The 11,117-nt window shown below is 43.4% G+C and overlaps 1 protein-coding gene across 1 annotated transcript; it reads left to right on the top strand.

Moving 5' to 3' along the window:
- Window positions 1-9,089: 9,089 nt before the first annotated feature.
- LOC124664051 (uncharacterized protein At4g15970-like) lies at window positions 9,090-10,584 on the top strand. The gene is made up of 2 exons (XM_047201657.1): window positions 9,090-9,365; window positions 9,736-10,584. The coding sequence occupies exons 1-2, from the start codon at window positions 9,090-9,092 to the stop codon at window positions 10,582-10,584; spliced, it is 1,125 nt and encodes a 374-aa protein (XP_047057613.1).
- The last annotated feature ends 533 nt before the right edge of the window (window positions 10,585-11,117 follow it).

Raw genomic sequence — 11,117 nt, 5'->3', positions numbered from 1 at the left:
GCCATCAACGACCTCATCCTCTCCGACGGCCGGAGCTAACAATTCCGGCGATGCCGACCTCCTCTCGCCTCGCCACCAAGCTCATCGTGCTCCTGGTGAGCTCCTCGATCTCCTGGTATTCCCGCCTTGCTCAATCATGCGCCGTAGCACCGCCGCGTCGTTAGCCCGTGAGCACCGCCGCCGCACCTCGCCATCGAGCTTGCTCCGGCGACCAAAAAGGGGTGGCGTTGGTACCAACATGTTCACCTCGGCGCACTGAGCCTCGTAGGGGAGGTAGTTTGTCCGCGCGAGCCCTGGATCCACGGCGATCGCCGATTTCTGCCGGCCACCGTGAGCTCCTGGACATGGTTTCAATTTTGACCAGTCCACGCTCACGTGGCAGTTGATGTGGACCAAGGCCCACTGGTCAGTGACCACGGGTAGAACCAGCAGGGTGCGTTTAGCTGTTCTTTTCATTTTAATTCAAATCCAATAATCTGTGCAACTTTAAATAAATCTAGAAATTTCACAAAAACTCAGAAAAATAAATATAAGATATCAAAATTCTTATAAAAGTAAATTCTATCCAATAAAAATATAAAATGAAATTTATATTTTTAATAAAAATTCAGTTATTTAATACTTGTTAATTAAGCCTTATTTAGTAATTCTAAATTCAATTAAAATTCAATAATTAGGAAAACTTTCCAAATTAAATAAAAACCATTAAATAAATAAAGAAAACATTAAAACTAATTTTCTTTAATTGTTAATTTGACAAATCCTTATTAGAAGGATTTAAACCCTAATTAATAATTACCTTAATTATTAGTTCTTTAAAAATAATAAAAGGACAAATCCAATATTATTTGTATATCAACGTTATTAATAACTTCAACTTTATTAATGAAGTTATTAATCCAAGAATTATAGGGTAATTAGGAAACCCTAGTTCCATTGTAAACAATGTGATAACCTCATAATTTTATGTGGAACCCTAAAAACCCTAACCCATTCAGGAACCCTAGGTCCTCTATTTCATGAGAACCATAATTTGCTCCTAACCCAAAACCTAGGTTAGAACATGTGATCATGATACTTTAGTTTCATTCATAGCTCCATAGTAACAACTAGACACTTATCATGTCCACATAAAATGTAGAAGACCTATCACTAATATATGGGTAACCCATGTGTTCATCTTCATCAGACCTAAATAATAAAGTAGGTTCAACCAAGTGTAAACCCTAGATCCTATTACCAAAGACATCATCCTTATTCATTCCTATTTAGCATCACACCAATGTGATGAACCTTAGGAGCAACTATGCCAAATCTTGAGCATTACCTAACCATATTCCACTAAACCCTACTAGTGTTGGACACTTATCCACCATCTTATTTAGGAGCCAATTATTCCTTACTTAATAGAACCAACAGTAAAACCTAAACCACCTCAACCCTAATTGAAATACTTCTTATTATTTAAGAAGTATGTTCTTCAAAAGTTATTCTTTTGAAGTAAATAAAGAATCATCATCAACCCTGCTTATAAGGATCTATAAACCCTAGCTAGCGATCACCAGCAGGATGATCCAACCTTGATAGCAACCATGTATAAATAATTTCTTAGGATGCCTAGGCTTAACTTAACCTTACAAGTCCTGGGTGTTGATGAACCCAACTAGGTTGTGATCCATCTAATACTTACTCCAGAAACTAGATGAAACCATAGTCAACCATAGAACCCCACCAACCTAATTATCATACTTGTTCTTTATTAAAGAACATGTTCTTCAAAAGTTATTCTTTTGAATGATATAATAAGTAATCATCAACCATGCACTATAAGACTTAAAAGTGATAAACTGCTCTTTACTTATTATACAACTACTATTCTTTGGTATGTACGACTGATACTATGCATCTTACCAATTGCTTATGATACTAAAACAACGCAATCCTGAATAAGAACCTTGTTTGTGAATCAATCTAAAAGTGCAACACACCTTGAACTAATCATTACCACTCACTAATCCTAAATCACCGGGGTTAGGTCACGCTTAGAGCGATTGCATCTCATACTTATGCATTATTGCATCCTTGCCAATCTTTTAAACATCGTCCCCACGGACGATGATGCTATTTCAGAATTTGGAGTTATTGCGTATCGAAGACCTTGCCTGCATAATCTTGCAGTCAAGAAAGGCAAGTTCATCGCTTGCTCATGTCATTTGAGTATTTTTACCAAATTACTTGCAAAGTACTATGTTTATCACTATTGCATAAAAAAGAAAAACCACCATTTTCATAACTATGAATATGACTATGTGGTGGGCAATGGAATCATGGATTGTGTTGATATGGTGGAGGTTCCATTGCAAGGGTTATATCCATCTAGGATTAAACAACAAATATCGTCCAGTGATTCTTGTGCCGTAATACCCGTGTTAACCATAAGATCCGGAGTGGGACGGAGTAGTCAAAAGTGTTTCCACCTCTCGTTCATCAACGGATGCGCATTACTGTGTGCACTTGATCTCGAGAGACAAGATGCAGGGTGGGGAACCCGTAGAAGTCCCCACGGTAATGTGGTCTATGATGGGTTGCAACTGTCGGCGAAGGAATGTATGATAGAGCTCTGCATTGTCGTCGTGGTCGGGGTCCATCCTTAATTGGTGTAAGAGGACCGACGAGGACCCAGGGTCGGAGATTGCAACAAAGGGTGGGTGTTCGAGGTAGCGGAGGAACATGATTGGCTAGACCTTATATCGGGCCTCACACCAAAGGAAGTGTGGACGAGCCTGCAACTCGGTTGGCACCAAGGTTAAGATCTCTTATGGGTAAAGCAACACACCTCTGCAGAGTGTAATGAATCGTGACCTTTCACTCCATGTTCCGGGATATGGAAATGCGAACGCTGACGGAAAGGAACTCCATGAAGTTCTAGTAAACCGGTGAAGGCTGACGGACATAGTTCTTCTGAATAAAAGCAACCTCTTGAAGAAATGGTTATGAAAATCTGCATTGGTATTAGACTTTCTGGTCTAATGCCGTAGCCAGTGCATTAAACACCTCTTTACTATAATGAACTTGTTGAGTACGCTCGTACTCATCCCACTCTTAAATCCCCTGCTTAGATATGGAGGCATCGAAGGAAGATCTACAGTGCAACTCGAAGACCGAGGAGTCAACAACTACTTCAAGGAACAGGAACCTGTCAGAAGAGTCAAACACCACATCCAACAATGATAAACCCTAGCTTAGCAATAGAAAGGAACTAGTTTCCTAAACCTAGCTCCTATTTAGCTAGAATCTATTCATATCCCCTATAGCTAGTCAAATACTCTACAAATAGAGTTCGCGACTACTTCTCTACTACACTGTGAGCTATATGACTATATCATTCCCTCCCCTCTGCCTCTGTTCAATGTGCTGCAAAATTACAATAGCTTGATCTCTTTGATATATAGCTTGGACTAGTGAGCTTATATGCATCTCTATTGGCTTTACTGTTATGGAATCTCTAGATTATGTGCATACATATGATTGGCCAGGAACATATTATTGGATTGCTGTTGGACTTATTTGTTTGCTTAATGTGAGCTGGCTGCGACTATTCCTGTGATTGTGAGGTGTGGCTTGGGCTGACAATGCTTTGATCCATATATTCACTGTCTGGTGCTATGGTTGATGCCTCCATTTGGATGATTTCCCCATCCAGGCATATAATTTTACTATAAGATGTACATTTGCTAAGACAGATACTTGTGCTTGATTTGTTGCCTAGTCAATGATGCATAAGTTGAGGCACAGATTAAAATAAGAACAATTACTGTTGGTGGTCTTTAAAATTCTTTGTGATGAATTTGCATAGCATCCCTATGCCAAACTGAGGGAAAAATCTTTCTCACAACGGAACTGATGACTTTATAGTTTATGCTTGATTCCTATTTATTTCACTTGCATAAATGTCTGTGCCATCTTCTAGATCTATGTTCCTCTGTGGTGCCTCATAAGAGTGTGCATGGAGTAACAATATGCTTAGCATGATTTGGTACCGCAGTATTTGTGTAGTGATTTAGATAGGCTTTGATCATAGCTATGATCATATGATGTTAAAAACAAAACTACCCCAAACAAGCTACTGTAAATGCTTATACTTATATCCAGGTGCAAAGATGATCTGGAATAGATATGCCAGTGAAGCTTTATTCAAGTGATTGCTCATTTAACCTGCTGTTGTAAAGAAGTTTGATCTCCTGGTAGTGGTTTGATCTTCTTCTTGTGGTCAGCCTGCTCCTCCTAGATTCTTGATTTGTTTCCTATTTCTTCTAAGAAATCATCGGTGGTGTTTGTTTATGGCGGTGGATGTGATCTTGTCGGTAGATCATGCACAAGGCTGGCAAGAGGATCTATTGATGTTGTTCTTGATATTTGAGTGGATTTTTGCTAGTGCAAACGATGGCTAGCTGAGCTGCTTTGGTGACTAAGGTGAATGTGAGCAAAGTGTGATGCGGTTGGCTACTGCTTTGCTTTTGTAGTGCTGGAGTTTGCTGGGGAAGTGACAACACATGATGTGCATGCAGTGACGGTGCTGCCTGTGTGTGTCCTGTTTCTAGTGACTGTGCTGCATGTGTGTATCCAACCTGATCTTCTTTGCCTCATAGTGCAAGGTATACGGTTGGCTTGTGCTTATCTAGTGCTTCCCTTTATTTTTGGTACTGCCAAGTGTATAATATATGTGAGCTTAATAAGATCAAGTGTGACTATTATGTTAATTAAGACTTTGCTTAATTAGCAAGTGGCTTCTAATATATGGACTAGAATCATATTGACTTCTCCATGTCAATACTCGATTCAAATAAATAACCTTGTGGGCTTTTAGAGGATTCTTGCTAGATTAGAGGGAAATAATATTGTTGCCTAAGGATAAATTAGATTTGGTGCTGCCTCTAGTCCTTTGTTGCCTTCAATTACTCATTTTTGTCTCGTGATCGGTGTTGCCTCTCCCGATCCAAGTGTATTCTATTTGTCCCCTGTTATTGCCTAAGAAAAATATTCCTCCCTCTAATCACTATTTGGGGATCAAGATTAGTTCTTAACTCCCATTAGCTAGATTCCAACATTAAAATGCCTCATCATGGATGATGGCAACATTTTAATATTCACCCAACAATTTCCTTTTTCTTTGTTGTTTGTTTTGCAGATGAAGAATAAGAAGATTGGAAGATCGAGAAGATTTAGATTTAGGTCTTCTTTTATTTTCCTTTTGTAATCATTCTCTATTTATATTTATGTGACTTGTAAATAATTGGTAATGATATTTGTAGTAAAGTTTAAATTACTTATTCTTTTGGAATTATCAAATGTGCTTACTTTTAAACATTGTATTTCTTGTTGTAGTTTGGAATTCAAATTCAATTCAATTTCTATTTGAATTCATATTATCCATATTTGATTGAATTCAAATTGGTTCTCCCAAAAACACATGAATTCACAAAGGTCATGTCGAAATTTGTCGCACTCACATCGATGACTAACTCAATTCCACCGATGCAAGAGAAATCTCGATCACTTTGAAAGTTTTAAAAAAAAGCGCGAAAATTCCCCGGATTTTCCATGCATGAATGCAATGCACACATCTGTTTCCTCTATTTTTTTGTAACCCCAAATGCTGGGATATTACAAATGTTCTGGCCGCACGAACCGGTGCATAAACCGGCGCTAACGCACCCTTTAATCTAGATTCATAGCACAACCGATATTAATGCTTTTTAAAACTAAAAATATAAGGTATATTTTTTACTAGTGTATTTTGCAACCTCCTTGTTCGGCCGAGTCCCTTCAATGGAGCCACGACAGTGGACTGTGTCTTCTATGCCCATCGCTGGCAATGTAGAAGATGACCGGTGTTTTACTTGTCAACGGTGACGGCTGTGCTGGACTCGGTTGCTTTTGAATCCTTTATCCATCGTGTATTTTGTTAAAGTAGAAGACACTTAAAGCATCTTTAGTTGCGTCTTCTAAAGCGTTACCAAACGGAGTCAGATCGAATATTTAGTGAACGTTTTTTTGTGTGCTGTGTTTGGGGAGGTTGCTGTCCAATCGCGTCCCCCATACGAGGCCAAATCAATAAAGATGCAGAAAATAAAGGTTTTTATTCAAATTCAATTATATTTTACAAATTTGAATGAAAATCGGCTAGATTATTTAACCCTAGCCTACTGGCTACCCGGCAGTGCGTTCGATGGCCTCGCCCCATCATCACCTCCCCTCCGCCGCAGCTTCTGCGTCGTGACCGCCTCTCCCTATGGAGCATGACGAGAAGACGCCGGTGCTTGTTCGCCGCGTCTTCGCCTACCCTCTGCAGCTGCTCCTGCTGGAGGGAGAGTTCGACACCAGGACGAACCCATGCGTCATTGTCCTCCCCGCGGGTACGGGCATCGTACTGCAGCTTCTTCTAAGAATCAAACGACTCGAGTAGCGCATGCCGTGCCGCCGCCGCCAGCGCGGTTCATCATTGGGTAGGTGGTGTGTAGGCGACGAGGCATGTGTTTGCAGCGTAGAAAGGGATGCCGACGGCTTTGGTGACGTCCATTGAGCTAAGGAGACCTTTTATAGACGCTAGCTACGCGAGAAGAGGCGTGAAGAAAACGCGGGAATAGGCATACGCGGAAGAAAGAGCGGGAACGCGTGGTGACGTGCGAATGGCGGCAACATGTGGAGGAGGCGCAGCTACGCTTCGGGGAGGTGCAGCGCTGACGGGACATCTCGCCTGACCCTCCATCGCCATTAATTCAAAGCTGCGACGTTTCATTCGTGTGCAATAACAGCGGGCCTGCCACTTTCCGTCTCGCTTCTCGCTTTGTTTGAAGCGCCAAACACCGTATTGAGTCGCGCTGGCCGGAAATAGACTTGTGGGGGGGGGGGGGGGTGGTGGTGGTGACCGTGGAGATGCTCTAATGTAGTATAGCTAGTTTTTGTACGTACTGCCACACTGACCAGATCCAGAACTAGACCCTGCAGGGTCTATCCCTTGTGGTAGGAAAAAAAGGCATCGATCATGCATGGACCATTAATTATAGTCACGTCTATTCTACGGAAGTTTCCGGGGCATGTGAGTATACTAATAATTTTCATGTAGTGTTTCGGTGCGAAGAACTTCACCCCATGCCAAATTAGATGCTCGGGAGTACCATATGAATAATTGGAAATTTGTTGATTGTCTGAGCTGCTCCACTCTAGTCGACAACTCGAGACTAACGAGCATATACTACTCTATCTATATGCACTAGTGGCGCGTCTACGTGCATCGGTTTCGTGGGAGTCCTCCATGGACCGGCGGGATGTCCGGAACTGCCTATTTTATGAGCCCGGAACCCCAGAAGTACGGTTTAGAGCTCAGGCTGTAGCCATTATAAAAAGGAAAATCAAGAACGACAGTTTTATAGTTTTAAAAATATCTAGAAAAATGATGTATTCTGGCAGTGTCTAAATTCGCATCACGAAATACTTTTAGCATGTGATACACAAACATGACAAACACTCATAAACTTTGGTGGTCTGAAAATTACTACCTCCATTTCATAGAATAAGGGTTATATTTTTTTTAAATCAAGCTAAGTAAAGTTTGATCAAACTTTTAAAAAAAATATCAACAACCACGGAATATGTAGATATCATATAAATATATATTTCATGATGAATCTAACGGTGTTGAGTTTGGATTATACATACTAAATTTTTTTCCTAAAAATTTGGCCCCTTTTCGAAAAAAATATAAGCGTTATTCTTTGAAACAGACGTAGTAGCATTGTCCACTACTCTCATATTAAACTTTTGTCATTTCGGTACAGCCTGGAATACAGAGTTTTTCGCTTTGGAGTTACATGATGGTACTCCCTGTTTCTAGACGGAAAACTCGAAATGAGCCCGTCTTTAAATTAATGAAGCCAATAACCGGCTAGGAGTTACACCAAGAGTTACAACACGCACGCACAAACCGCAAACTAACAACAAAAGAGGACACAAAGTGCGCCACCAAACGCGAGGTTGACATAACCTTGTCTTCTATTGCACCGGAGCGAGCACGATCGAGTCCACGCAAACAAACCTCCTACGCACCAACACAACAACCCAAGGGGAACTCAACGAAGGGCCAGCAGCCTAGCAGAGCTTGAGGATCCAAAGGAGGGGGGGGGGGGGTCTTGCGGCGATGCCTCCAAGAAGGTGCATGGCGCGGCAGAGATCGAGTTCCTGCAAAGTTTTCACCTAGACCCCGAACCACCACCCCCGAGCTTGGGCTAGGTCCAAACCAGCAACACAACATCTTCCAATAGCATTGGGATAGGCACACCGGCCGAAACTACGACCAGACGCCGACCTAGCAAAGGCCCCCAAGACACTAGGCGGGTCGTCAGCTACCGAAGTAAGGCCGTGTATAAGTAGCCAAGCCGATGAGGTGAGAGGGCTAGAACATCAGTGACAGATCAAAGGGTGATCCGCAGGACACTACAAGAGAAGCTTGTCCGAAGCGAGACCACCGAGGGTAGCAGATTGAGGCGGAGGGATAGAATCCGTCAGTTCAAAACGGGGGATCAACAACGTGACGCCTTCAACAAGGGAACAACACCATATAGGTGACGCCGTCATCAGCAATGACAAGGCCATGCACAGCTTTCACCTAAATCCCACCGGAAAAAAAAATGGCCCCCTGTTTATACACGCCCTGCTTCTAAAAGAGTTTCCCAACGTGTGTAGATACGGAGGTATATACATATGTTTTAGCTATAGATTCATTAGAAAAAGTTGCCAAGCCTTTTTAGGAATTGAGGGAGTAGAATAGATCATCCAATTATTTTTACATTTTTTTAAACTTGTACCTTTTTGAAATTTTCGCAAAAAAGGGCCTCCTGTCCCCTAAGCTAGCACACAAACGCCGCAGTCCCCGGAACACCTCGTACACTCCATCTAGTCCTGTCCATCTTATTCTATCATATATACAGTACATTTCATCAGTGTACTTCACTAGTGCAGTGCTCTAGTCAGTTTCTACTCTCTAGTATAACGAACGAGAGGACACACCATCGGTTAGCTAGTGATCTATGATGGCGAAGGCCATCGTCGCGGAGATCATGGCGCGGCAGGCGGTGTCATTCGTCCTCGGCGCTGCCACGGCGCTCACCCTTGTCTTGCTCGTCCAGTACCGGGCACCGGCGGAGGGGCTCAGTTACGCCTGGACGCACGGACAGATTTCCGGCCAGCGATCGTCGGACGAGCAGTACCACCGCCGCAACGATACGGCTCATACTGTTCATCACGCGCCGTCGGTTGCGGTAGCAGGAGACGATCATGGCCTTCATCAGGCTGACACCATACTGAAGGTCAATTCTTCTTTTGCTACTGCTACTACTCATGCTGCTGTCGTTCCTAGTGATCTTCTTTCAATTAAGCAGAGAGCACCAAGAAGAGGTTAGTTAAACTTAAATTACGAGTTTGATTCATTTAGTTTTTCAATCAAATGATCTACTTATACTACCAACTATAGTTGACCAACTACTCCTTTTTACAACCAAACAGAGTATATATTGTCAATTTGCCACTGAATTTAATCAATCGAACTTCTTTGTTGATCAAACTTCTTTGTAGTAGTCAGTAAAATTAATGATGTTGTTAGTTGGAGGTCATCACGGTAAATCTAAAAGCAAAAGGTAGCACTGCTGACTGATCATGCATTCGTGTCTTGTCAATCAGGGCGCGGAGGAGGCGGAGGAGTTCCGGGGGCTGGCGGCGGCGGTGTCGCGGGCGGCGATGGACGACGGCACCGTGATCATCACCTGCGTGAACCAAGCCTGGGTGGCGCCAGGCTCGCTGCTGGACCTCTTCCTGGAGAGCTTCCGCATCGGCGACGGCACGGCCCGGCTCCTCCCGCACGTCCTGGTGGTGACCATGGACCCGGCCGCCCACGCGCGCTGCCTGGCCGTGCACCGCCACTGCTACCAGCACGCCATCCCCGGCATCAACCCCGACTTCTTCGGCCCCGAAGAGTGGCTGGATCTGGTGTGGAGCAAGCTGAAGCTCCAGCGCCGCATCCTGGAGCTCGGCTACGGCTTCCTCTTCACCGACGTCGATGTGATGTGGCTACGCGACCCGTTCAAGCACGTGACGGCCTACGCCGACATGACCATCTCCTCCGACAACTACTTTGGGGACCCCGACAACATCGACAACCTGCCCAACACCGGCTTCTTCCACATGAAGCCGAACCGGCGGACGATCGCCATGACGAAGCTGTGGCACGAGTCCAGGGGAAGCTACCCGGGCATGAACGAGCAGCCGGTGTTCAACGCGATCAAGGCGCGGCTGGTGGCGGAGCTCGGGGTCCGGCTGCGGTACCTGGACCCGGAGCACATGGGTGGGTTCTGTAGTTATGGTAAGGATCTGGGGAAGATTGTGACGATGCACGCGAACTGCTGTGTGGGGTTGAGCAAGAAGATGAGGGATCTGAGGGGGGTTCTTGATGACTGGAGGAATTATACCATGTTGCCGACCTGGGAGAAGCACCGGGCAAAGTGGACCGTGGCCGGCGCCTGCATCAAGTGAACTTACACGGAAGCTTCTTGTTAGTACTACTGCTTAGCTGCTGCGATCCATCGGCTTGATCAAGTATCGTTTTTCTTCCAAGTTTATATGACCGGGGATTAAGTGTGATATGTTGTATACTGGAATAAAAAATCTGTACTTATTTCGTAAGACTTGTTGTGTCGCAGTCTGTCAGTGAGATCGATCGGATTGGAATCCACCATGTCAGCCCACAACTTCCTTCTTGATGGGGTCAGCTTTACAACTAATTTTGTCGACAAAGCGTTCCAATTTTACTGATAAACAAAACAAAATTTATTGATCGACACATTCGTTTATACCACCTGGATCAGCCTACGTTTTTTTTTTTTGAAAGGAGATCAGCCTACGTTTCACACTAAACAGATAGAGCATCTAAATCTTACATGATATACAGTAAAAAAATTAACTTAAAAAACAGTATAAAAATTCAATCTCTTTGGTAGTCTTGAATACTGCAACATATATTTCAAAACTTAATTGTTCTTAACAACCGATTCCAAGCACCATTATGG

This window comes from Lolium rigidum, chromosome 6 (assembly GCF_022539505.1).
Source record: "Lolium rigidum isolate FL_2022 chromosome 6, APGP_CSIRO_Lrig_0.1, whole genome shotgun sequence".
NCBI classification, from domain to species: Eukaryota; Viridiplantae; Streptophyta; class Magnoliopsida; order Poales; family Poaceae; genus Lolium; species Lolium rigidum.
This window is presented reverse-complemented; position numbering and strand designations above follow the sequence as displayed.

What these genes read in the sequence shown, in the direction of transcription:
- LOC124664051 (XM_047201657.1), top strand. Translation starts at nt 9,090, where the DNA reads ATGGCGAAGGCCATCGTCGCGGAGATCATGGCGCGGCAGGCGGTGTCA. An exon ending in AGGCTGACACCATACTGAAG is followed by an intron (nt 9,366 to 9,735) that starts GTCAATTCTTCT and finishes CTTGTCAATCAG; the next exon opens with GGCGCGGAGGAGGCGGAGGA.